This window comes from Ursus maritimus, unplaced genomic scaffold (assembly GCF_017311325.1).
Source record: "Ursus maritimus isolate PB19 unplaced genomic scaffold, ASM1731132v1 scaffold_19, whole genome shotgun sequence".
NCBI classification, from domain to species: Eukaryota; Metazoa; Chordata; class Mammalia; order Carnivora; family Ursidae; genus Ursus; species Ursus maritimus.
Genome location: NW_024424341.1, coordinates 46509066 through 46534543, shown reverse-complemented (window position 1 = coordinate 46534543; position 25478 = coordinate 46509066). Strand labels below are relative to the sequence as shown.

The 25478-nt window shown below is 52.6% G+C and overlaps 3 protein-coding genes across 5 annotated transcripts; 1 reads left to right on the top strand and 2 right to left on the bottom strand.

Moving 5' to 3' along the window:
- Positions 1–8022: 8022 nt before the first annotated feature.
- OSCAR (osteoclast associated Ig-like receptor) lies at positions 8023–14334 on the bottom strand. Of its 2 annotated transcripts, none has more exons than XM_040633880.1 (5): positions 13617–14334; positions 12878–12910; positions 10346–10687; positions 9189–9470; positions 8023–8600 (listed from the first exon to the last, which is right to left on the bottom strand). In XM_040633880.1, exons 1-5 carry the CDS (start codon positions 13651–13653, stop codon positions 8464–8466), a joined length of 831 nt encoding a protein of 276 aa, XP_040489814.1. In that variant the 5' UTR covers positions 13654–14334; the 3' UTR covers positions 8023–8463. The 2 variants fall into 2 exon arrangements, with proteins under 2 accessions (XP_040489814.1, XP_040489813.1); XM_040633879.1 differs by having other exon boundaries at positions 10346–10645; positions 13617–13752.
- Positions 14335–14506: 172 nt separating this feature from the next.
- NDUFA3 (NADH:ubiquinone oxidoreductase subunit A3) lies at positions 14507–17199 on the top strand. Its single transcript, XM_008701584.2, has 4 exons — positions 14507–14632; positions 14856–14930; positions 16450–16527; positions 17051–17199. Exons 1-4 carry the CDS (start codon positions 14623–14625, stop codon positions 17140–17142), a joined length of 255 nt encoding a protein of 84 aa, XP_008699806.1. The 5' UTR covers positions 14507–14622; the 3' UTR covers positions 17143–17199.
- Positions 17200–17255: 56 nt separating this feature from the next.
- On the bottom strand, positions 17256–25400 carry TFPT (TCF3 fusion partner). 2 transcript variants are annotated; one of them, XM_008701574.2, is made up of 6 exons: positions 25004–25400; positions 24048–24306; positions 21359–21429; positions 18101–18170; positions 17788–18006; positions 17256–17405 (listed from the first exon to the last, which is right to left on the bottom strand). In XM_008701574.2, the coding sequence occupies exons 1-6, from the start codon at positions 25024–25026 to the stop codon at positions 17286–17288; spliced, it is 762 nt and encodes a 253-aa protein (XP_008699796.1). In that variant the 5' UTR covers positions 25027–25400; the 3' UTR covers positions 17256–17285. The 2 variants fall into 2 exon arrangements, with proteins under 2 accessions (XP_008699796.1, XP_008699797.1); XM_008701575.2 differs by lacking the exon at positions 25004–25400 and adding an exon at positions 24798–24942.
- Between the last annotated feature and the right edge of the window lie 78 nt (positions 25401–25478).

Sequence of the window (25478 nt, the reverse complement as noted above, 5' to 3'; positions counted from 1 at the left end):
CACTAGTCATCAGGGAAACGCACATCAAAACCACAATGAGGTACCTGTCAGAATGGTTAAAATTAAAAACAAACGAACAAACGAGAAACAAAAGTATTGGCATGGGTGGAGAAAAGGGAGCCCTCTTACACTGTTGGTGGGAATGCAAACTGGTACAGCCACGGTATGGAGGGTCCTCAAAAAGTTAAAAATAGAAATACCTTATGATCCAGTAATTCCACTGCTGGGTATTTATCCAAGAAAATGAAAATTCTCATTAAAAAGGTATATACAACCTGTTCATTGCAGCATTATTTACAATAGTCAAGATATGGAAGCAACCTAGGTGTCCATCAGTAGAGGAATGGATAAAGAAGAAGTGATACGCACGTGCGTACACACACACACACACACACACACACACACACACACACACAGGAATATTATGTAGCCACAAAAAGGATGAGACCTTGTCATTTGCAACAACATGGATGGACCTAGAGGGTATTATGCTAAGTGAAGTAAGTCAGATTGAGAAAGACAAATGACAAATACTGTATGATTTCATTCATACGTGGAATCTAAAAAACAAACGAATAAACAAAAAGTAGAATCAAACCTGAGACTATAAAAGCAAACTGATGTTTGCCAGAAAGAACGGGGGTAGGGATGGGCAAAATGGATGAAGGGGAGAGGGAGATACAGGCTTCCAGCTATGAAATGAATAAGGAATATTCCAGAATAAAAGGCACAGCATAGGGAAGGTAGTCCCTGATACTGCGATAGTGTCGTGTGGGGCAGATGGCCACTACCCTCGCGGTGAGCACGGCGTAACATAGAAGTTGCATCACTCTGTTGTACACCTGAAACAAATGTAACATTGTGTGTCAACAATCCTTAAAAAAAAAACTTTAAATAATAGTAGCTATAAAGTAATAAATTTTACTGAGTGACTTCTCTTGTGAACGCACCTTTTTAATCCCCAAATATTTCAGTACATAGCTGTCTTTATCAGATGAGAGTCTTTTTAAACCAGACATAACCATCAAAGCAGTATCATCCCAGGAAAGCTGGTGGTACTTTCTCGATACCGTCTACTCTCCAGCCAGTATCCAGATTTCCTCCATCATCTCAAAGATGCTCTCTTTGTCAGTCTTTTTAAAAACCAGGATTCAAATCTGCGAACTACAAATCTACAAACGGTATTTGATAGATATGCTAATTTAAATAAAACAGAATTCTCAATGTCTTTGTTAAGAAACCAAACACATCATAGGTTTTTATTATTTTTTCCACCATTCATTTGGAAGAAGAGCACCATGCCCCTGAGACTATCGTCTTGACAAGGCTTACTCGTCTTTCCATTTAGTGATACAGAAGAATCAACAGGGCAACGAATTATCAAGGACAGAAACCAATTATAATCACAGGCGTTTCTTTGAAGGTGATTTTCAAAAGACGTGGCAGTGATTTTTAAAGTCTTGAGATTCTTATACGACTCTTGTTTAAGTAACACTTCTGTGTGTAGATTTATTTCAACAGAGTACAGGTTAGTAAAAGTCATGGATGAATATTTATGTAATTCTCCTAGTTGCATCAGAAAACAAAATTGATACTTTTGGCAAAATGTTCACCTCCACACTTTAACCAGATTGATTGATCTTAAGGAGGCTTCACACCCAGCGCAGAGCCCAATGCGGGGCTTGAACTCACAACCCTGAGATCAAGACCTGAGCTGAGATCAAGAGTCAGATGCTTAACCACCTGAGCCACCCAGGTGCCCCTAATCAGATTTCGTAAATCATCTTTATGACTCAGAAAGATCTTTCTCCTTCATCTAGGGGGTTTTATGGAGGTTCCATTACAAAGGCATGATTGATTAAATTGTTGGCCGTTGTGTTAATCACTCAATATCGAGCCTCTTCCCCTCTCCCCAGAAATGGGGGTAGTGCTGAAGGTTTCAAGCTCCTAGTTTCATGGCTGGTCTTTCTGATGACCAGCCCCCATCCTGGTCAAGTCTCTTTCTCTCCCTCCCTGTCCTCCCTCCCCCCTCCCCCTGCCTTCTGAGGGTACAAGAGGCCACCTGCAGGCCAGGGAGAGGGCGTTCACAAGAACCATGCTGACCCTCTGATCTCTGGGAGCAGCCTCCAGAATTATGAGAAGGAAGTTTCTGTTGTTCAAGCCACCCAGTGTATGGCTTTTTTTAAAAGCCTGAGTTGACCAAGACAGGTGGACAAAAAGATGGTCATATTGATGGGCTCCTAGGAGGAGTGCCTAGAGCCGGGTGGGGCTGGGAGACTATAGTAGAAACAGCTGGCAGGGGGCCCGATTCATCCTTGTCCCTCAGGCACCCAGACCAGTGGAGCCGCCACCATCTCCAACGTTGCTGGTCACTGTGTCTAAGAGAGGAGGGAGTGCGGAGTGGGGAGGAGGGAGTTCTTACAGTTAAATGCTCCAGCTTGGAAGTGACACTGGTCATTGCCATTCACAACTCGATGTCCAGCCAGAATAGGATGACTACAGTCCTATGACGCACCTGTTAAGGAGTTCAGGGATTTCAAGGAAAAAGGTGTGACCACAAGATGGCAGTAGGACACAACTTCCGTCTCAACCACTGTCACCTTGCTTCCTCCGCCGGGGGTGGGGGGGAGGGCCTTAGCACATGCTATTCCCTCTGCTTAGAACACCCTTCCAGCACCTTCACCTAGTTAAAAGTCTGCTCAGCTTTCAGATCTCACCTCTGCAGTTCAGCAAAGCCATCAGAGATCTCCAAGCCTAGATCAAATCCTCGATTATAGGCTTTCAAATCTCCCTCTTCTTTTTTGCTATAGTTGTACTGATGGAGATGGCTCACGGTTTCCTAGCATCCACATTTCCCTTCTTCCTTTAAGTAATAGAAACCCCCCTCCCATTTTTAGAAGGGCACATGCTATATAGCCTAGCCACTTTTGCAGCTAGACCTGGCCATGTCACTGAGTTCTGGCCAATGGGATGAGAGCAGAAGAGACATGTTCAAATCCTGGGTCCTACTCTTTAGAAACGATTGCATGATCTCTCTCTCTCTCTCTTATTCTCTCTCACTCTTCCTTCTTTTGTGCTGGCTCAGAACCACACAGGAAAGCCACATTTTGACAAAAGCAAAGCTATTGATAAATGGCCCTAGACTGTTTCAACTATATACTGTTAAGTGAAAGAGAAATAAATTTTTTAAAAAGATTTTTTATTTATTTGGCAGAGAGAGCACAAGCACGGGGAGTGGCAGGCAGAGGGGGAGGGAGAAGCAGGCTCCGCACAGAGCAGGAGGAGCCCGATGTGGGACTCGATCCCAGGATTCTGGGATCATGACCTGAGCCGAAGGCAGACGCTTCACCGACTGAGCCACCCACGCGCCCCAAGAAATAAAATTACATAGTTTTCTTCCTTGGAGGGGGTCTGTTTGTTACAGCAGCTTAAAATGTTCCCTAATCAATACAGTTTGTAGCAGTTTGGCTAATGCTTTCCTCCGCGAGCTTCATGAGGGCAGGGTTTATGCCTGTCACTCCCCGCTTGTCCCCAGCGCCCAGCACAGTGCCCCACACGTGGTCGGCATATGGAATAAATGTGTGCCAAGTGGATGAATGGGAACTTGGGGCAAGCAGGGTTGGGGACAAAAACGGAAATCCTTAGGGTGACCATGCCTGGGTTTGTGAGAAAAGGAAAGAGGTTTCATTGAAACTAATAGGATTTGTTTTGCTATTGCCGTTGCGACAAATTGTCACAAACTAGTGGCCTAAACATAAATTTGTTATCTTTCTGTTCTGGAGGTCAGAAGTCCAAAATGGGTTGAGAGGCTGCCTTCCTTCTGGAGGCTCTAGGGGAGAATCCAATTCCTCGACTTTTCCGGCTTTAGAGGAGCTGACGTTTCTTGCTTGTGACCCTGCGTCACGTGCCCTCTGCTTCCGTGTCTACACTCCCTTCCCTGGCTCTGACCTCTTCCCTCTTACAATAAGGACCCTTGTGACTGCATGGAACCCACCTAAATAATCCAGGATAACACCCCCCCCACACCAGCTCCTGATGCTGAATTTAGTCACACCTGTGAAGTCCCTTTGGCCATGTACAACATTTTCACAGGTTCCAGGAATCGGGACATGACATGTTGGGGGGGACATCGTTCTGCCCCCTGCACAGAGCTCTCTTAGATCATCTTCAGCGTGCTGAGCTCACCCAACCACACTGTGCCTGTTTCCTCAGGCCCGTGCCAGGCCCCGGACACACACAGAGATGCAACGACCTGGTCCCTCCTGGGAGGAGCTTGCGGTCTAGTCTGGGAGAGAGAGAATCTGAATACAGTGCACATATTCAATTCGGGTACAACAGGGCACTGTGGGAACACAGACGGGCCAGGCAGCAGTTTGCAGTGGAAACGGCATCTAATCTGAGACCAGAAGGCTGAGGGCGGTAGACCAGGCGCGAGCGAGTAGAAAGGAGAGCTGGGAGCAGATCTGTCACCGTCTCATTATGAACACCCTGCAAGTGCTGAGCATTTGTGGGTGACAGGTAAAAGGAACCACGGCCTGGGAGCACCTGGGTGGCTCAGTCAATGAAGCATCTGACTCTTGGTTTCGGCTCAGGTTGTGATCTCAGAGTTGTGGGATCAAGCCCCACATCAGGCTCCATGCTTAGCAGGGAGTCTGCTTGAGATTCTCTCCCTCTCTCTGCCCCTCCACCCTCTCTAAAATAAATAAATCTTAAAAAAAAAAAAAAAAGGAACCACTGCCTCAAGAACGGTAAATTCTTTGCAATAGTTGAATGTGATAATATCCCCCTTTCTCTTCCTCATTCAAAAGTGGAAGTGACAGGGGCACCTGGATGGCTCAGCAGATTGGGCCGCCGACTCTTTGTTTCTGCTCAGGTCATGATTTCGGGGTCCTGGGATGAAGCCCTGTGTCAGTCTCCACACCCAGTGGGGATTCTGCTTGAGGATTCTTTCTCCCTCTTCTTCTGCCTCTTGCCACACTTGCATGTGCTCTCTCTCTCTCTAAAATAAATAGGGACGCCTGGGTGGCTCAGTCAGTTAAGTGTCTGCCTTTGGCTCAGGTCATGATCCTGGGGTCCTGGGATCAAGTCCCGCATCTGTTCCCTGCTCAGCGGGGAGTCTGCTTCTCCCTCTCCCTCTGCAGCTCGCTCCACTTGTGCATGCTCTCTCTCTCTCAAACAAATAAATAAAATCTTTAAATAAATAATCTTTAAAAATAAAAACACTAATATTCTACTAATAATATTATCTACCAGGTGCCTGGGTGGCTCAGTTGATTAAGCATCTGCCTTCAGCTCAGGTCATGAACCCAAGGTCCTGGGATCGAGCCCCATATCAGGCTCCCTGCTCAGCATGGAGTCTGCTTCTCCCTCTCTTTCTGCCTTTCCCCACTGCTCATGTTCTCTCTCTCTCTCACTCACTTGCTCTCTCAAATGAATAAATCTTTAAAAAAATTTGTTTTAAAAATAATAATATAGGGGTGCCTGGGTGGCGCAGCGGTTAAGCGTCTGCCTTCAGCTCAGGGCGTGATCCCGGTGTTGTGGGATCGAGCCCCACATCAGGCTCCTCTGCTATGAGCCTGCTTCTTCCTCTCCCACTCCCCCTGCTTGTGTTCCCTCTCTCACTGGCTGTCTCTATCTCTGTCAAATAAATTAATAAAATCTTTTTAAAAAATAAAAATAAAAATAATAATATTATCTGTCAATAATATTGTATTTTTCATCTGGCTAACCTTGATTCCTTTCTCATCCTCATACACACATTTTCCACCTCAGAGCACTTCTCACCACGCCACACTCATGTGTTCCTTTCCTGATTTATGCCTAATTTTGATGGAGCATACATCCTCTTCTGTTGTTACTGAATTTTCCAACTCCCCCTCCCCCTCTCCCCTCATTATGAAGGAGAGATCTTCAGGTTTGTTGGATAAATAAATGCAAAGGTTGGTTGATGGATACTGAGTGAGTATAATAAATAGGTGAGTGGATTAATAAATTGATTAACTCATTAATAAAGGGAGGAACGGATGAATGGATGTAAGAATGAATGGATGATGGGTAAGGGCAAAAGGAAGAATACATATTCAAATAAGAGCAAGAGGAAAGGGGATGGATGGATGGATGGATGGATGGCTAGAAAGAAACAACGATGAGAATCAGTGAACAAATGGATGGATGAGTGAGTGGGATGAGTGGTTGAATAGTAACGGAACCAATGAATGAATACATGCAGCCGAGTTGAAGTACAAACTCACGGGGAACCTCCCTGATGTGCCCCTGACTTCCCGTATTACTATGGGGGAGCTGCATGCCACCCCTGCATTCCACCATTTTCCCATCTGCAACATGAGAAGACTGGATTTGATGATTTTGCAGCCCCATCCAGGTCTGGTTCCCTCCTGGGAATCTGGGTCCCTGCTTCTCCCTTGACTTCCACATCCACATGCAGTTCACAGGGAGATTGCCCAGGATATGCTCCACGGGAGTCCCACATTGATATTAAGTACAAACCCAGAACGTCCAGCTTGGAGCCTCTCCTCCCATCTCTTCAGCAAGTCAGTGAACCAGGTGGCTAACTTGACTTCAAATTTCAGTTCTGCTTAATTGCAGTACCCAAATCTCAACCACTGGAGAACTGGGTGTTGAAATAGCATTGTTTAATGCTGTTTATCCGTATTTTGAATTTCCCAGTCTTTATACAAGTCCAGAGATCAGTTTCTGTAACCAAAGAACACCAACAAATATTGCTCAACTTCCTCAAGTCGTGTTTGACCGTGGGTGTTAGGGAATTGTTCCATCAATGAAAGGAGTCACGATCAGAATTTTTAATAAAATAGATTATAATGAAAGAGAAGTGAATATTGCTTCATAGAACTTGAATTCTAGTTTATAGATGTAAATGGATGTGTGTAAGCTTTGCTTCCTACTCATGGGGGGTAGGTTGAAACTGCTGATCTGAGCTTTTATGATCTCTCTGCACATGTTGGGGACAAGTTACCTTGTTTATCTTGAACCCACATCGTAGATATTTTTAGTTTCCTCTTTCATGGATAAAAATTCAGGAGGGTCTGGGACGCCTGGGTGGCGCAGTCGTTAAGCGTCTGCCTTCGGCTCAGGGCGTGATCCCGGCGTTATGGGATCGAGCCCCACATCAGGTTCCTCTGCTGGGAGCCTGCTTCTTCCTCTCCCACTCCCCCTGCTGTGTTCCCTCTCTCACTGGCTGTCTCTCTCTGTCAAATAAATAAATAAAATCTTTAAAAAAAAAATTCAGGAGGGTCTATAGATTGCTCAAGGCTATCCCCCTAGTGGGTGCTGGAGCTGGAGCTGCCCAAAAAAATGGAAGGCATCCTCTCCTTCATAAAGTGGGGAGAGGAGGAGGGGAAGGTGGAAAATTTAGTAACAATAGAAGAAGATATATGTTCCATCCAAAATTGGGCATAAAGCAAGAAAGGAACACAAGTGTTGAACGGTAAGAAGTGCTTAGAGACAGAAAATGTGTGTGTGAGGATGTTAAAGGCATCCAGGTTACCAAGATTAAAATAGAAGTTAATAAACTCAGGAGAAACTGAATGTAGTCAGGCCTTCCAGAAAGAGAGGGGAGAGCAAATGGGCCGCAAGGGGGAATGGTTTGCATTATCTTTACCACTGTGAAGGCAGCCAAGACCCCGTGGGAAGCAGGCCAGGTGCCATGTAGAAATGTCCAGGTCACAGCTCTGCTGCGCACACGGCATTTGCTGTTGCCTTGGCAATGGACTCCACTTAATCATAATGGCGGTTCAAGAAAGCAGCCTGCACTGCCCACCAGTGAAGCTTTAACTAGGGAAGAATGTTCTCCTCGATCAGATCTTGGTCTACCTTTGGGGAAGGTCTGAGGAGGGGTTTGGAAGAGGTTTGTTTGGCGACCAAGAACGATGTCATGAAGGCAATGGCAGTGAATTGCTTAAAAGTTCAGCGGGAGCATGCACGATGGGATGGAGAAGCGCTAACTTCATTCCGGCCCCGAGCATCTGGTAGAAACCGCAGTTACAGGATAGCTAACATTTATTGAGCATTTACTATGGGCCAGTCACTTTTAAGGGCTTCGTGTGTATTGCCCTCTTAATCCTACAACAAGATTATGAGGTGGGTCTTATCAGTGAGCCCATTTTACAGTCAAGGCAGTTGAGACTTGGGAAGGTTTCTTTCCTAATAACCCAGTGAGTGAGCAGTGGCACTGGGAATCGAACCCAGGCCTCGTGACTAGGAAGCCTTAACCATGGGTAGAGCCTTCCCCTGATCCACTAGAAGAATGACCCAGAAGGGACCTAGACACAGTAGAAGCTTATTATGACCCAGAAGCTGGGTTTAGCCAGAAGGACTGTGGGGCTCTTGGAAGGTCCAGTCGAACCCCAAGAATCCCTGTTTCTTCTTTCCATCTCTGGGAGGTCTTCTCACACTGTGAAGCATCTGTATCCAGTCTTCCTGGCCTCAGGGCCTGACACTGCGTGGGGCGTGACCCTGGCTGCGCCAGTCAAAAACGACCAGTGTGCCCAGGGAGATGAGCACCAGACCAGCCAGCCCCAGGCGGACAAGGTTGCCCTGCGTGTAGTCCAAGGAGCCTGAGCCTGAAGGACAGCAAGAGAGAGAGGCCTTCAGCTCCGGAACCCACAGCCTGGGCCTGCCCTCTGGGTCTTGAACCTCCAGGGTGAGACTGGGGACACAGCTCCCAGTCTCAAAGTGTGGTGGGTCGATGGGAGCAGGGGTCCTGGACTCCTGGATTTGGGGTGGAGAGGGGAGGGTCCTGACCCCTAGATTGGGGAGCAGGGAGGAACAGGGTGGGGGCACGGGCCCCCGGGCTGAGGAGCAGGGAGGGTTTGGGGGCCCTGACCCCCAGGCTAGAGAGCAGGGAGAGGCTGGGGACCCGGACCCCTGGGTTGGGGAGCAGGGAGAGGCTGGGGATCCAGATCCCTGGGGCTGGGGAGCAGGGAGGAACCGGGGGCCCGGACCCCCGGGGCTGGGGAGCAGGGAGAGGCTGGGGATCCAGACCCCTGGGGCTGGGGAACAGGGAGAGGCTGGGGATCCAGACCCCTGGGGCTGGGGAGCAGGGAGAGGCTGGGGATCCAGATGCCTGGGGCTGGGGAGCAGGGTGGAACCGGGGGCCCGGACCCCCGGGGCTGGAGAACAGGGGCTGGGGCGGGGCGCGCTGCCCTCACCGTCGGCGCTGATGACCAGCGGCTCGCTGCGCAGCGACAGCACGTACGGGGAGGACGGCGTGTGGTAGTAGCAGCTGTAGGTGCCGGGCGCGCTGGCGCCGGGCAGCGGGAAGTCGGCCCACGGCTCGGCGGAGTCGCGGTACTGCAGCGGCGCCGCCACGCCCACCCGGTACAGCGCAAAGCTCATGCCGCGCAGGCGGCCCGCGCAGCGCAGGCTCACGTTGGTGCCGGGAGCCACCACCGGCCCGGGCAGCGCCACCAGCGACGGGGCCGGCAGCTGGTCTGCGAGGGGCACGGACCGGGACGAGCGCTGGCGCTGCCCTGCCGCCGCCTCCGGACCCGCTCCCTCTGCTTCCCTCCTGCCCTGTCCTCCGCCTCCACCGGCCTCCTTCCCGCCCTCTCCTCCATCTCCCTCTCCCTCCCTCACTTCCTCTCCGCTGTCAGCCGGCCCCCCAGCCTCTACCTCTCTCTCTGCACTTCTCTCCCCCACCCCGTGTCTCTCTTTATCTCTGCCAGTGTCTCCCACAGTTTCTCCGCCTCCAGGTCGGTCTCTGTGCCCTTTGCTCGTTATCCCTGACTCCCCCTGTGTCTTCATCCCCCAGGACACGCCTTTCTCTGTGTCTCTGTCCTCCCTCCCTGGATGTCCCCTTGTCTCTCTTTGCCGGAGCCTCGCTAAAATTCTTTCTGTGTCCCTGTTTTAATCTCCCTGTCCTATGTTTCACTACCCTGGATCCCGGAGGCAGCGTCTCTGGAAGTGTTTGTTCTGGCGTTTCTGGCTTTCTCCCAAGGTTTCCTAATCTCAGCACTCGGGACATTTGGGATAAATCTGGATGATTCTTTGTTGTATGGGGTGAGGATGGGGGCTGTCCTGTGCATTGTTGGATGTTTTGCAGCATCTCTGGTAGTAGTGACAACCAAAAATGCCCCCCGATATTGCCAGAAAGGTCACCTGGGGGGCACATCGTCCCTGGTTAAGAACCACCCCTGTTTCTCTTTCTCTCCCCACGTAGCTGTTTTTGCTCTGGGTCATTGTACAAGCCTGTCTCTATATGTCTCTTTTAGTATCTCTTTCCCTGTATTTCGCTGTCTCTCCTTCTCCCTCCCTCATCACTCCCCAAAGTCCCTTCTTCTCCCCCCCTCCCACCCCAGGACCTCACCTGTCACCAGCAGTTCCAGCGTGTCACTGGGGTGAGACCAGACACCCAGATTCCAGCCTGGATTCCGGTAGCAGCAGCGGTAACTGCCCCCCTGGGCTGGGGTCACCTCCTCCAGGAAGAACTCTGCTAGCTCCATGGACACGTCCCGGTACAGCACAGGGGTGATCTCTCCAGACTTGAAGAGTGCAAACCTCCAGGCAGGTTGAGGTGCCTGGCACCTCAAGGTCACATTGACCCCAGGGGTTACAATTGCAGCAGGCTGAGCCTTCAGCCATGGCTTGGAGTATAAGGCTGGGGGGACTGAATAAACAGGGCTGCTAGGTCCCTGGGTTTCCTGGGAGCCTGAGGAGATGGGGTGGGAAGAGAATCACCTGGGGCAATCCCTGCCTCTTTCTCATCCTTAGTTTCCTGCTTGTAAAGTAGGGGAGATGCTGGACCCTGGTTAAGGACTGTAAGGACTAGCTGCAAATTAGAGTAGCAGGGCAACTCCTGAGCTTTACTGCATGGTTTTTAAACATAATGTCAAGGGATTGGGTCCCAGAAATCTGTAATTTTAAATTGCTCTTCAGACTATTTGTAACATTTTCAACATATTTCAGTAGTTGCCAAAACTTGCTATTTGGGAGAAAGAAAGGAAAGAAAGGAAAAGGAAGGAAGGAAGGAAGGAAGGAAGGAAGGAAGGAAGGAAGGAAATAAGTTAGTTGTATCCCTACCGCAGACTAAATTCCCCAAGACCAATTCCAGGTTAATTAAAACCTACATTGTTTTGTTTTGTTTTGTTTTGCTGTAAAAGTAGTAAAAGAAAATATAGGAAAATATATTTATCTTGGGGGTAGAGAAAGCCACCTTAAAATATAAAACAAAAAATTCAGAAGAGACAAGGTTAATTAATTTGATGTCGGCAAAAGTTTAAAGTTGTGTATGAGAAGGGACAGATAGGGCTAGAAAACCAGCAACAGCACTGGCAGAAATGCCTTATTCATTAATCACATAGATTAAGAGTATAGAAAGAAATCCCAAACCCAGCAGAGTTGAAAACTGGGCAAAACCTATGAATCAGGCAGTGCACAGAAGAGGAAGTCCAATGGATGAAAACACATGGGGAGGGGGGAAGTTGCTTAATGTTACTAGTAATCATTAAAAAAAATTAAAACAACAGTAAAATTTGTTGCCTACCAGGTTGTCAAAAATTAAAACGATGGTTTATACTCTGTTTGGGTGAAGATATAGTGAAACGGGTAGTTAGGTTCCCTTGAGTGTACCTTTTGAGAACGCAGTTCATCCTTTCTGTCTAAATACACAAAGGGCATGCCCTCATAATTCCACTGTTTCACCCTAGACAACTGTACGTACATGGGCAACAAAGCTCACACTGGAGTACTCCTTGAAGCATTGATTAGGGTGAGGCTGGGGAAGGACACTGGAAACAACCTAAATATACACCAAGAGGGCCAAGTGAACTAGAATCCAGCCATACAATGGCAAATGTTGTATCGCAGTTTAAAAAGTTTAGTTAGTTATAATAAAATGGAAACGTCTCCAAGAGAGATTGTAAAGTGAAAAAATGTAAGATGCAAAACAGTATGAGTCATGAAAAATCAATTTTCCCTTGGCGAGAAAACAAAGGAGTATATAAATACATGTATGTGTCTAAATGCATGGAAATTTTTTGTAAGGATTCAGAGCTTATTGAAGGAAGATGAGGAAGGGGAAAAGGGAGGTTATATGTCCTTTGGGAGTAATTTTTTAAACCATGAATATATGTTAGCTTTATCATTTTAAAAATAATTAAAATAAATTGATAGCTAAGGTATCAGTGGTTTTCCAGACGATTCTTAGTTGAAGTTGTAGTGTAATGGGGGGGGGGGTGGTGAGAGAAAGAGGTCTCACCAATCAGAAAACCTGGAAAGAAACTCAAGGCTGTCTCAGCGTGGAGGATCGTACTCTTGTGGAAATTGGTTTCCAAACGGGGGGATAATTAGCATTGCCAGAGGTCCTGTTTCTTGAGACCTGCACTATGCCATGCTTTGAGTCAAGGGTTTTATGTGATTTTTAAATTCATTTTTAAATACTTTTATTTTTTAAAATAATCTCTGCACCCAACATGGGGCTCAAACTCACAACGCCAAGATCAAGAGTCGCGTGCTCTACCGACTGAGCCAGCCAGGCACTCCATACACATGGGCGATTTTATTAAATCCTCACAATAGCCCATTTCACAAAGAAGGAAACTGAGGAGCAAGCAGTGGTTTGTTCAAAGTTGTAAATGAATAATATGGTGAAAGTGGGGTTGCAGCTTAGGTCCCTTTAGCTCCAAAGTTTGGTCTTCACTGCTCACCTATGCTGTCACTAAAGGGAGTAAGATAAGGAAAGAAAGGAAGGAGGGAGGGAAGGAAGGAAAAGATGAAAGAAGGGAGGAGTGGAAGGGAAATCTGGAAATCTGGGGTGAGGCTGAGCACCAAAATAAAATCTGAGTAGTTGGAAATGGGCTGTCAGCAGCTTACAGGTGAATGGAGGGGAGATATTACTCACCAGTTGGAGTGATGTCTGCATGACACAGAGGCCCTGTAGAAGGTGGACAGGCTAAGTCTTTTCAAAGCCCTAGGCTTCTCCCAGTCCTACCTCACTGCAAACTCAGGAATCTAAATCCTTCCTCTTGGAAACAGGAATCTTACCCATGTGCCCTCTGTCAGTAGCCATAACTCGAGGTTCTTACTCCCCACCTACTTCAGAAGCCTGAAGTCTGGCCCCAGCCCTCTCTTGCCTCTACACCCAGTGTTCAGACCCTTGGACTCCATATTTTCCAGGAGACAGTGCTCTGAGCCCACAGTGTCTCCTCCCTGGGGGTCAGGAGTCTGGGTCCCCAGCTCCCTCCTTTTCCAGAGACCCAGGTGTTCTGGCTTCGTCGTCTTCCTACATCAGAATCTAGGACTCCACACTTGCTATCCACAGGAGTTCAGGTCCTTAACACCCTCCTGCCTCAGGACCCAGAGAATCCTGCCCCCACGCTCTCCTTGTCCAGGAATAGGAATTCAGGACCCATGTGTCCTTCTGTGTGAGGGCCCAAGGATCTGGGTCCTGTCCCCTTGTTCTGGTCTAGAATTCTGAGCCTTCAGCTGGTGCTGCCTGACTATCCTGCATCTGCCCTTAGGGAGACTCAGTAGCCCTCTTCCTTTCCCCCTCCCTACTCAGGGTGTCCAGGTCCCCAGAGCCTCTCTCTCTGCGCCCCAACCAGCCTGGGACCCAGGGTGAAGGGGGTGGGGTGGCTCACAGAGAGTCAGCAGCTGGAGGGTCAGCACCAGAGCCATGGCGGGCAGATCTCGGCTGGAGCAGAAGGAGGAGCCAGGGCTCAGCTGTGCCCGCTCACCTCTCAGGAAATGCAGTGTCAGAAAGCCAGAGCCAGAGTTCTGTTTAAGGAAGGGAGGAGGGAAGTGGGGGCCTCTGGCTGACTGTGTCACAGCCCCATGGTGCTGTGGAAAACCTGGGAGAAGGGGCAGTCATAACCACTTGTGTTCACCAATTAAACTTAAAAAAAAAAAAAAAGACTAAAAACTAGCACCTATTATGTGTCGGACGCTGTGCTGCGCTATTCTGGGAGCACAGAGAGGAGTCAGACCCCATTACTGCCCTAGAGCATCTCCCAGTCTGATGTAAAGACAGAGGCCAACCAGCTGAGTTAAAAAAAAGAAGAAAGAAAAGAAAGAGAAAAAGAAAAAGAAGAAAAAAAGAAAGAAAAGAAAAGCGAGCTACCATAGAGGTCACATATGGCACTGCGAGAATCCACGGAAGACCCCTAACCCTTCTGGGATGAGAGGTAAAGCTTCCAGAACGAACTGATTTTGAGCTGCGACCTCAAATGATAGCTGTCCTTTGTCCTCTCCCGGCCTCCGTTCCTCCATCTGTAGAATGGGCTTTCATGAGTAAACTCTAAAATGAAGACTGTTGCGTTCGGCCTTGGATGGGTCGCAGCTGGAATCCTGGGAGTGCTCCTCAGGCCCGACTCCTAGGCGGGGAGACAGGTTTGCCCTTAAATCTGCAGCGCCGCCTGCGTTTCCGCGGCAGCTTGACAGCTGTTCTGCGCTAGTGCGCACGCGCGGACTCAGATAGCTGGGGCTCGCGCGCGGGGACCACAACTCCCAGACTGCTCCGCGTCCTCGTCCCCGCCCTGGACCGCAGTTCCGTGCCAGGGTGCACGCGCAGACTCAGAAAGCGGAAACTCCGGCGTCTGGACCACAACTCCCAGAGTGCTCCGCGTGCTTGCCGCCGCCGCGACCAAGATGGCGGGCAGTAAGTAAGGGCCCAGCCGTCGCACGGGGTCCGCTGGTTCCGGGAGCCCCGGGGGGTGCCGGGGCTGGGGCGCGGCAGAGCCTCCGTGGAGGTGGTGGGGTCCGGTTGGGAGGAGGACGCCAAGGTCACGAGAGGGTTCCTCCAGGACAGGGGCGGCGCGAGAGGGTTAGAGGTCACCGGGGGCGTCCCCTGCAGGACTGACCCTCTTCACCCGCCCCTCCAGGACTCGCCACCTTCCTCAAGGATGCCTGGGCCAAGGAGCCGGTGCTGGTCGCGTCCTTCACCATCGGGGGCCTCGGTGCGTGAGCCTGCATCGCCCCACCCTGCCCCAAGGCCCCGTCGCTCCCCACTAGCGTTCCATCCTGTCCCCCTCAACGTTCTGTGGCTCCCTTGTGTGTCAGCGCCCGCACGACGACCCCTTGCCCGCCCCATCCCCGATATTATGACCCCTTCACCAGACCCTTCCACCTCGTACAGACCTACCCAGAAGGTCCATGATCCCCCAAAGGAGAGGTTATCAGCCCCGGCTGTGCATTAAAAACACCTGAGCGACAAAAGTAAATGTCCGAATCCTACCCACTTTCCAGCCTCGCCCCCCACCATGTTCAGTGTGGAGCTGAGTGGGGTGGAGGTGGGGCTGGGGAATCCTGTGAAATCCCTCAGTGATTGTATTGACAGCCTCTGTTCTAGAATGTGTGGCAGATCTTGTTGAGATGCAGGCTGCCGTTGCATAGGTCTGGGATGGATGGGGCAGGGAATGCAGCATTTCTCCCGGGTCCCCAGATCTTGTCAGTACTGCTGGTCTGTAGGCCACACGCCGCGGGTGAGGTTCTAGAGCAGTTGTCCCTTAAGACAGCCACGGGCCACACTGGCCACTGAGCGCCTGAGACGGAGCTCATATGAGCTGAGCTGGTACCCGTTTCGGTCGTGTCCCGTACACACTGGATTGCAGAGTATATGACAAGTCTTTAAAGTATCTCCACTCCTTTCATGTTATCTGTTGAAATGATGTTTTCAATATACCAGTTTAAATAATTTTAAAAATTAATTTGTATCTTTTATGTTTAATGTGGCTGTTAGAAGGTTTGAAGCTAAGTATGTGGCTCTTATATTTCTATCAGACAGTGCTGGCCTGGAACATTGCTTTTACCCTCTACCCCTGCCCCCCAGACTCCTGGCTCCCACCTGGGTGGGCTGTAATTTCCCAGTGACGAATCCTTGTACAACCCTCATTTCCTCAGTTTGAAACAGTTCGTGATTCCTCTGGAAGATTCCCAAACACTCCTCTCACCCACCACCTTGTGCTCCCTGACCACCTCTACACTCATGCACTCATTCCGTGACCACCCCCATGTCTTCCCTCCCCTGTGGCCTCTAGGTTCCATGTTTCCTTGAATTGCTTGCTCCCACCCCCTCTCCTGCTGATAAATGGGGATCCCAGAATGCCAAGGGGTCTCTTGGAGGGGCAGGACCTCCCTGCTCCCCTCCTCCCATGTACTTGACTCCCAGTTTGCCAAGGCTCAGCTTCTTCTTCTTTTTTTTTTTTTTTTAAGATTTTATTTATTTATTTGACAGAGAGATACAGCTAGCGAGAGAGGGAACACAAGCAGGGGGAGTGGGAGAGGAAGAAGCAGGCTCATAGCGGAGGAGCCTGATGTGGGGCTCGATCCCATAACGCCGGGATCACGCCCTGAGCCGAAGGCAGATGCCCAACCGCTGTGCCACCCAGGCGCCCCCAAGGCTCAGCTTCTGCCCCTTCCTCTCCCACCCCTGCCTGAAAGCCACCTTCCCCGGGGCCTCACCCTGTCTCTCCACAGCTGTAATTCTGCCCACCCTCAGCCCCTTCACCAAATACGCCACCATGATCAACCAGGTCACGCCCTACAACTATCCAGGTGAGTTGGAGCTGGAGGGCTGGCCCCAAGCGGGAGTGGGGTCCGGGGGGGTAACCTCCCTGTGCTGGGGGAGGAATAATCATGGCCAGGTCTTTCCTCTGCAGGGGTCTGCAGTGTGGGCTGGACTTTTTTTTTTTTTTTAATGATTTTTTTATTATATTATGTTAGTCACCATACAGTACATCCCCGGTTTCCGATGTAAGGCTCGATGATTCATTAGTTGTGTATTGGACTTTCTTTTTTCTTCTGAGATCTAATCCATGTGCCATGAAACTCATTTCCTGTCTGTTTTGCACTTGTGAGTTTCTCTTGTTCCAGATTTGTATTCCTTTCTGGATTTTTGTCATTCTGTCTCTCTCTGTGCTTTTCCATGCCTCTGGGTCTCTATCTCCCTGCTTCTGTGTCCCCTCTTTCACCTTTTCCCTGGGGTCCCCATTCCCTCTTTGAATATGAACTGACAGACTAGCCTTCATGGGCCTCCCAAGATCTGCTGGTCTTAGTGGCCCACCCTCCTGCCCCACAGTGCCCCTCCGAGATGATGGGAGCATGCCCGACGTGCCCAGCCACCCCCAGGACCCCCAGGGCCCAAGCATGGAGTGGCTGAAGAAACTGTGAGCACCCCGGTGACATGGAGGCGGCCCTCCCCTGTAGCCAATAAAATTCAAAAAGCGACCCCAGAATCTGAGCTTGTGTGTGATCAGCCGTGGAAACAGACAGTGGCCAAGGCATATCTGGGGTGAGTTTATTGGGGGTGGGGGTCAGTCAAAAGGGGGGCTGGCTAGGGTAGGGTAGGGCAGCAGTTTGTCTGGCCCCCGAGAAACCCAACTGGAGTCCAGGGTCTCATCTGCTTCGAAGCCAAAGTCTTCCTCCACCTTAATCTGGGGGAGAGAAGGAGCAGGCGTGAGCAGGCCCACCGGCCTCAATTCTGGCTCCAGACAACTTCCTCTGGGCACCTGGGCGAACACCCCAACACTCCTGCCTTCCCTTCTGCCTGTGGTCTCTGACCCTCCCTCTCCCCTCTGCTCCAACCTTCTCTAGTCTCTTTCCTGCTCCCCCAGCCTCCTCTAGGTCTCTCTCCTTCCTTTTCCACCTGAGCCCTCACCCCTCACCTGGCTTTTTCCGGCTCTTTCTCCTTCCCTACCTACCCCCAACCCTTCCAGCCCCACCTCCTTTCTCCAGCTGTCCCCAGCCCAAGCCTGCCTGCTCTGCTAGGCCCAGCCCCCACAGCACTGTTGCCAAACCCAGGAGCCCTGGTCCCACCTGCACCGGGGCCAGTTCTGGAGTCAGCACAGCTCCTGCTCGGCGTCCTTCCCGGGGTGCTCGCCGCCTCTTGCGTCCACTGGGTCCCTCACCGGGGGTCGGGCTGCTGGGTTCTGGGGGTACGGGCGTCCTTTGGGGTGGAGACAGCCCCTCTTTCTCTGGAGGCTCGTTCTCAGCATTGCCGGGAGTGGGAGCATCTGTGCCCTGGCTGCCCTCGTCCTGGTGGGGAAAAGGGGCAGCAGGTGAAGACTCTGTCCTGGTACCCAGCCCTCCCCTACTGCCCCGCCCCAGCCTGCCAGGAGGCCGTGCTCACCTCCAGGACGATGGTGAGCTGGCTGGTGCGGTAGTCATCGCCGTAAGCGTCCAGCACTCTCATGAGGAACCTGTGTCCGGAGAGAGGCCACCAGGGGCACAACCTCAGCGTCTGGTGGTTGGGGAAAGGGGTACCCCACAGCCTAGCCCCAGCTCTGAAGCCAAGGTTGCCCTGGAACTATAGAGCCAGAAGATTCGGAGCTCCCAAATCTTGAGACCGTGATCTAAGTACTCGAGCATGCAGTGGGACCCTGGGCCAGACGGGGACCTCTCTGCACCAGTTTCCTGCTCTGTCAACAGGACAAGAGAACCCTGAGCGGGCGGATCGCCGTGAAAGTGACACTGCAGCTAGCAGTGACATCCCCTAGTGCTCTGCCAATGTTCTGGTGTACGCTGGTGTCTTTATCAGAACCAAAGGGCAAGAGAAAGACGGCGCAGAGCACTCCTGCCTCCCCTAGTCCCTGCTTCTAAGAACTTTGGGGTTTTTAAGGTCTGAATGCTACCTGGGGGCCAGCGCCTGGGCGGAGCGCTTTCCATGCAGTCTCTTTCCAGGTGTGTGTCCGCACTGGCTCTGCACCATGTGTTCTCAGTGCTAGCAATACTTCGGGGATCACACAAAAACCCCTGTGCCTACTGAACTTGGGGCACAGTCAGCAAATCCACAAAACAGTAAGCTGGAATGTAGGAAGACGCAGGATTCCTGGAAGAGGGCTGGAACCTCAAAAACATGGTGGGGGACGCCTCATGAGAAAGTGAGGGAGCGGCAGAAAAACATTTCTGGTGGAAGGAACAACCTGCGCAAAGGCCCTGAGGTGGGAGCAGCATGTGTGCTGTGTTCTTGGTAGAGCAAGGTGTGACAGGCCCTCTGACATAGGGCCTTGTCTAGGGTAAGTCTTGCTCTGAGTCACGGGGGACCCCCGGCGGGGTTTTGAGCAGAGAAGTGACTTGGTGTGTCTTGCCTTTTATCCCTTCTTTTTTTTACTTTTGAAAAAAGAATCTTTAAAAGTTTGTGGTAAGATACACATAACGTACCATTTGCCAGTTTGAGCATTTGTCAGTGTCCCGCTCAGCGGCATTAAGCACATTCACACTGTTGGGCAGCCATCACCATCTGTCTCCAGGACTCTCTTCCTCTTCCCCAAGTTAAGTCTGTCCCACTGAACAACTCCCCAGTTCCCTGCCCCTAGCAGCCACCACTCTCCTGTCCATCTCTGAACGCAAGTCCTCACAGGAGGGGAATCACGGTATTTGTCCTTCCGTGACCGGCTGACTTCACTCAGCACAATGTGTTCGGGGTTCGTGGTGTAGCACCCTTTTTAAGACCAGATGGTAGTCCCACGTGTGGGCCACACTGCTCACCCGCCCATCTGCAGACAGACGCTCGGATGCGTCCACGCTGGGCTGCTGTGAACACGGTTATGATCGTGGGCGCGCACGCATCCGTGAGTGGCCCCGCTTTCAGCTCTTCTGGGGGTATACCTACAAGCGGACTTGCTACCTCCTATGGTAATTCCGTCTTTAAATTGAGGGGAACGGCCATACTGGTTTTACACAGTGGCATGTCTTACATTTTAGAAGATCTCCCGACCACCCCCCGAATTTCTGATGCGGTAGGTTTGGGGTGAGGTCTTGGAACCTGGGTTTGTGGCAAGTTCCCAGGTGGTGCCGAGGCTCCTGGTCCACGGGCCACACTTTGAGAAGCATGGGGCCGAGCTCCAGATAGACAGTTCAGAAAGCGCGATCACCGTGGCTGATCTGTGTGGTTAAGGGAAGTTTAGCATGTGCAGATCCTTTCCCGAACTCATGTTTCAACCGTAAAGGCCGGCCTTCCCTTTCACAAACTCTCTTGATTTTACTGTAAAACAGAATCTTGGCTAATGGTGCAACCGGGGGAAAAAAGGTTCACACCCAGGGTGTGGTGGCAGGAGCCTCGGGAGGGGTCAGGGAGGCCAGGGCGAGCAGGGCAGGCATCGGGCAAGGAGCCGAGTCCCTTGGCCCAGGGTGCTGGCACCCTGGGTCTGTTCTGAGGGTGCATCAGACGAGGAGGTGAGACAGAGAAACAACTGGGAGGGTTCACTCTGTGACATGGAACAGCCTGAGGGGGAGCAGACCGGGGGAAGGGGGCGAGGTCAGGGTTAGCTTTGCATACGTGTGAGGTGACCAGAAGTCACTGCCCAGCGGGTGGCGGACAAAGGGGACACAGAGTTCAAAGAGCTGCAGACAGGATTCAAAGGCTGGCAGTGTGTACGTGGCCCTTCAGGCCGTGGTGCTGTGAGACGTTCCGGAAGTGCACACAGAACCTTCTGTGAGGACAGAAGCGTCCTGTACCCCTGCTATGCGCTACTAGCCACTGGCCACCTGTCGCTGTTGTGGAGCCCCTGGCACGTGGCGACAGCCACGGAGGAACCAACTTTTTGAGGTCATTTATTTCGGTTTTGACGTCGGTTGCCACCTGTGCTACTGAGCCGTGCGGTGAGCACCACTGAGGAATGGATGTTTTTAATTTCATTTACTTTTAGTTAGTTTGGGTGAAAATCGTCACTGGTGGCTGCCAAGCACGTGAACGGAGGCCAGTGCAGCTGAGGAACTGAATTTTCTGTTTCACTGCAGTGAATTAAAATTTATTTTGACTAATGTTAACTTTCAACTTTAACGAAGTCTCGGGTTAAGTCGCCACCTGTGGCTGCCGTGCTGGACAGCGGAGGTGTGGACACGGGGGGACCCAGGGCCGAGCCCTGGGTACCGGCGAGGAGGAATGCCCAGGAGGCAGGGGAAAGCAGGCGGGTGAGGGACCTGGACGCCAAGGAAGGGCTTGAGGGCGGGCATGTCCTGTGGGTCAGGTGAGTGCGGGGCTGAGGACTGACCGGGGCTGAGCACTGTGCACGGTCCACAGACATGGGGACACAGTGCATGGCGGGAGGCTCCAGGCTGGGCTCTCCCCTTGAGCTCCTGTTCGGTCCTCAGCAGCCACGAGATTTTGGCATTACCGAAATCAGCTGAGCCAGGAAACAGGCTCAGAGAGGGATGTTGCTTGCTCAGAGTCACACAGCAAAACTGCTTGAAACCAAGTGTGCGACTCTACTTCCTGATCTTCTGTTCTGTGCCTCCCCTTCAGAGGGAGCGCACCCCCCGCCCCAGCCTCCCTCAGCCCTTCCGGCAAGGCCAGGGCAGGTAGGAAGCGGGCAAGAAGTGCGAGAGGTGGCGGACACGGCCGCTGGGGAGCAGAGGCACGGGACGCAGGGGGCATGCAAGGGGTTACCTCCGCTCCTGCTGGAGTCTCCGTGTTATCCTTTGCACCTGATGGAGCCTGTTCAGGACCCGCTCATTCACCTGCAGGGAGGCAGGAGAAGGCACAAGTCACCTGGACTCCACTCACTTACTCTGCATGTGGTGAGTGGAGTCCTGGCAGGGACCCAGGGAGGCGGCCACACTGCCCCCCAGCCTCCGGGGCCTGCTGCACCCACTCCTTCCCTACTCCCGGCCCCTCCTGCCCCTCTCCCTCGCATCCGCTGCACCCCAGTGGGCCTCCTCCCGTCCTGGGGGCCTTCCCACGTGCCTGCAGAGCTCCCTCCCTCAAGTCTGACCCCAGAGGTTACCTGCTCAGGGAGTCCACCCAGACCTCCCACTAACTGCAACACCCCCTCCTCAAGCCCCCCGCCGTGCTCCCCCATGCCCCCAGCCACTCCTCTCTGCCTCAGTTTTCCTTACAACGCTCCTCACTGCCTTCTAGCCTATCCACTTCTCTTGCTCACTGTCTGTCTCCCCCCACCAGACTAAGCTCCAAAGGACAGGGATCGTGCCTGGGTCCCACGCCTTGAGCAGAAGCTGGCGGGGGCAGGGGGAGGGTGCTCCATCAGTATTGCTGAACGCGTGACCCCCTGTCGTGTAAGGTGCGAGGGACACCGCGCCTACTTGCCAGATGTTAGGCAGGTGGTGGCTACTTCAGGAGCATCAGAGGTGTGTGGGCCAAGACACAGATGAGTAGGTAGGACACCGGCTCAGAAAGATCTGGGTTCAAACCCCAGCCGCCCCTTTCAGCTGTGTGACCTGGGGCAAGTTACCTAGAATCACTCTGGGCCTTACGTTTGTAAACAGGAATAACACCACCACCTATTCCTAATGGGGTGGACAAAGCAGAAACTCAAATGCCGGCTCTGTGTGAGCAAATGACTGAATCCCTTTGGACCCCGGTATCCATGTGTTAAAGGGGGCTCGGGGTCCTGCTGCCAGGTGGGGGAGTGAGGGGGGGCGGGTAGAGGGAGCAGGGTGTCCTGAGACGACACCTGTGTAAAGCCCAGGGCAGGCCTGGCACACGGTGGGTACTCCACATGACGGCGGTCACTCATGTCACCACCCGTGTACTGAGAAGCCCTGTGAACACAGAATGCTACGGATGAAATGTTACTGCTGTTGTGGAATTCACGTGAGCAGTCTCCAGGGGAGCAGAGGTGAGAGGGGTGAGGAGGGAACTAGGTTGGGGTGAGCTAAGGACGGGGTGGAGCCAACAGTCCCTAGTACAAGATGTACAGTGTCTGGTTTGTGTACATCACATCTGATTGGTCCCCTGCCGTCTTACAGCTGTGCACGTACGCATACACGAAACCACGAGGCAGAGAGCATCCTGCGAACGTCCTGTCACTGGGTGCGTGGGAGCGGCTGGCCACAGGGCACACACCTTCAGCTCTGGTGCAACTTCCAGGCAGTACATTTTAATACACGGAGCTGACCTGCTCCAAGCACTCCCCCTGCTCCCACTTCCCAAGGGGCCCTCTCCGACATCTGTCAAAGCAAACGTCTGTCCCGCTCCAGGCAGCCTAATGTGCTCCGCACCCGAAGAGGGCTTGAACGTCCGTCCTTGCTGTCTACGTGCTCTGTCTCCTGACCCCCGCTCCAGCTCAGACCATGGCACCAGCCTCCCCTTGTCCCCAGTGCCCCAACACCACCGTTAGGGGTTGGATGGTGTCCCCAAAAAAGGTGTACAGTCCTAACTCCCAGTACCTCAGAACGTGACCTTTGGACATAGGGTCTTCACAGGGATAATCAAGTGAAATGAGGTCAGTAAGTGGGCCCATGTCCTCATACGGGGAGGAAATTGGGGCACAGCCAGCCACACCCAGGGAGAACGCGTGACGGTGAAGGCAGAGATCACCAGTCGGGGACACCGATGATTACCAGCAACCACCAGATGCAAGAAGAGAGGACGTAGTAGACCCTTTTCCACACCCCCTGCCACCCCCCGCCCCGCCCGGGGCTCAGAAGGAACCAGCCCTGCTGACACCTGCTGACAGCCTGATCTTGCACCTGCAGCCTGCAGAGAGCTGTGACAGTACATTTCCTTTACTGAGCACCCAGTTCGTGGTACAGCGGGCCTAAGAGACTAATACGACCAAGCTCAGTCTTCCAAACACCCAGACCTGACCCTGTCCCCACCCTGTCTGAAACCTTCCAACAGCTCCCCCTCATTTAAACAACAAAACAAAACCCAAACTTCATGCCCTGGTGTTCCTGGCCTTCGAAGATCCGGTCCCTGCCAACTGTGCATTCCCCTTTCTCACCCAGGAAGCCGATGCAGTGATGCAGCTGATAGAAACTGCATCTGGGGCAGGAGCCGTGGGGATGGAGAGAAGGCTCCAAGGGAGATGCAAGCAGCAGAGCGGACAGGCCGTGAGGGCCCGATGTGAGGGGTATGGCAGACCTGAAAAGCCCGATCAGTGGGGAACAGGAGAGGCACCTGCAAACAGTGAGCTGATGTGGGCCGTCAGGGACGCTTATAGAGCACCCGGCTCTCCAGGGGCCTTGCATGGTGCCTGGCACATAACAGGTACAGAATAAATGAATGAAAGATTCACTCAGCTAGGTAAGGAAGGCTGGCACGTGGACAGGCAGAGACTGGGAAGGGGTAATTTTGGCCAGGGGACCCCGAAAGGGGGGAATCCGCACTCACCTACCTGCTCGATCTCCCGGCAGCGCCGCCCTAGCGCCTGGTACTTCCTACGATTTAGTTCCCGCTGGCGCCGCCGCTGGCCGCGGGCGGCCTCTTCCTCTTCATCTCGCTCCCGGAGCCCCGAGCCGCCCAAACCCCCAGACACGAACTCCACTTCCGTCTCCAGCTCGCTCTCCAAGATGTGACCACCGAACAGCGGAGGCAGCGCCAACTCCGAGCCTGGCGGCGCTGAGAACTCTTCAAAACCCACAGCTGCCATGGTCCTGTAAGGTCAGGGGGTTCAGGGACCCTGAACCCTCGGCCCCCAGCTCCCTCCTCCCTCAGACCCGGGAGTCCCACAGGTGTTCGAGCCCCGACCCCTCCTTTCAGGATCCAGGAGTCCAGACCCCCAGACTTGCTCCCCGAGGATAGCAGGGACTTCAAGCCCCCAACACCTCACTCAGACCTGGAATCCTGCTCCCCAGCCCCTCCTCCATCATACCCAGGCCCCTGCCCTCAGCCCCTCCTCCATCATACCCATACCCTGCCCCCAGCCCCCTCCTCCCTCAGACCTAGGAGTCCAGGCCCCCCAGCTCCTGCCTCAGACCGGGAGTCCAGACTCCCTGCCCCTTCTCCCTCAGACCCAGGGATCCAGACCCCCAGCCTCCTCCTCCCTCAGACCCAGAAGTCCAGACTTCCAGACTTGCTCCCCGAGGATCCCAGAGTGTTCAAGCCCCCAACGCCTCACTCAGACCCGGGAGTCCGGGCCTCCAACCTCGTCATCTCTCAGATCCAAAACTCCAAATCCGTGGCTTTCTCCCCCAAGATGTCCGAGTACAGACCCTAGTCCCTAAGAGCGCTGAACGAAAGCAGTTGCATGAACTACAATCCCCATCCGCCCTCAAGTAAAAGTGCAGAGGGCTGTACGTGATGCAGCCGCAATGCCTTTTGGGAGTGTTGGTTTCCCCCCAAGCCACTCACCCCTCTCTCTGCTCCAGTTCCATGTCTCTCTCTCTCTCTCTCTCCAGCTCCGGGCGCCGCGGGTCTCAGAACGTTCAACCTCGCAAACCTCTCGGTTAAGTCCTTCGCAAAACTACCTGTCCCATCGGGCTTCACGGCCACGGCATCCGGGACTTAGCCGCTACGCCTTCTGGGAGTTGTAGTTCCCGGCTTCCGGCTTCCCTCCCCACCCCCTCCACCTCCACCCTGAGTCCCACCCGGCTTAAAGGCCTTGCTTTGTGGTCTCACTCCTTCCCCAGTCGTCTGAGTTGCCCCCGTCTTTATTCTTGTCTCTGCACCTTCTCGCCTGGTTAAGGCGATTCCCCGCTTGCCAGGCTCAGTCCTCGGCGGGCCGTCAGGCCGACAAGTCCCCTCGCCTCTCCTGCTTACCGCTTCTGCGCCTAGCGGCAGGAGCTAATAAAGTTGTTGTTCCAAAGGCGGCCGAGAATGACGGACG

What these genes read in the sequence shown, in the direction of transcription:
- TFPT (XM_008701574.2), bottom strand. Translation starts at nt 25,026, where the DNA reads ATGGAACTGGAGCAGAGAGAGGG. An exon ending in GAACTGGAGCAGAGAGAGGG is followed by an intron (nt 24,307 to 25,003) that starts GTGAGTGGCTTG and finishes CTGACCTTACAG; the next exon opens with GACCATGGCAGCTGTGGGTT. An exon ending in AGCTCACCATCGTCCTGGAG is followed by an intron (nt 18,007 to 18,100) that starts GTGAGCACGGCC and finishes TTTCCCCACCAG; the next exon opens with GACGAGGGCAGCCAGGGCAC.
- NDUFA3 (XM_008701584.2), top strand. An exon ending in CTTCACCATCGGGGGCCTCG is followed by an intron (nt 14,931 to 16,449) that starts GTGCGTGAGCCT and finishes GTCTCTCCACAG; the next exon opens with CTGTAATTCTGCCCACCCTC. An exon ending in CACGCCCTACAACTATCCAG is followed by an intron (nt 16,528 to 17,050) that starts GTGAGTTGGAGC and finishes CCTGCCCCACAG; the next exon opens with TGCCCCTCCGAGATGATGGG.
- OSCAR (XM_040633880.1), bottom strand. Translation starts at nt 13,653, where the DNA reads ATGGCTCTGGTGCTGACCCTCCAGCTGCTGACTCTCT. An exon ending in TGCAGACATCACTCCAACTG is followed by an intron (nt 10,688 to 12,877) that starts GTGAGTAATATC and finishes CCATCTCCTCAG; the next exon opens with GCTCCCAGGAAACCCAGGGA. An exon ending in GCTGGTCATCAGCGCCGACG is followed by an intron (nt 8,601 to 9,188) that starts GTGAGGGCAGCG and finishes GCTGTCCTTCAG; the next exon opens with GCTCAGGCTCCTTGGACTAC.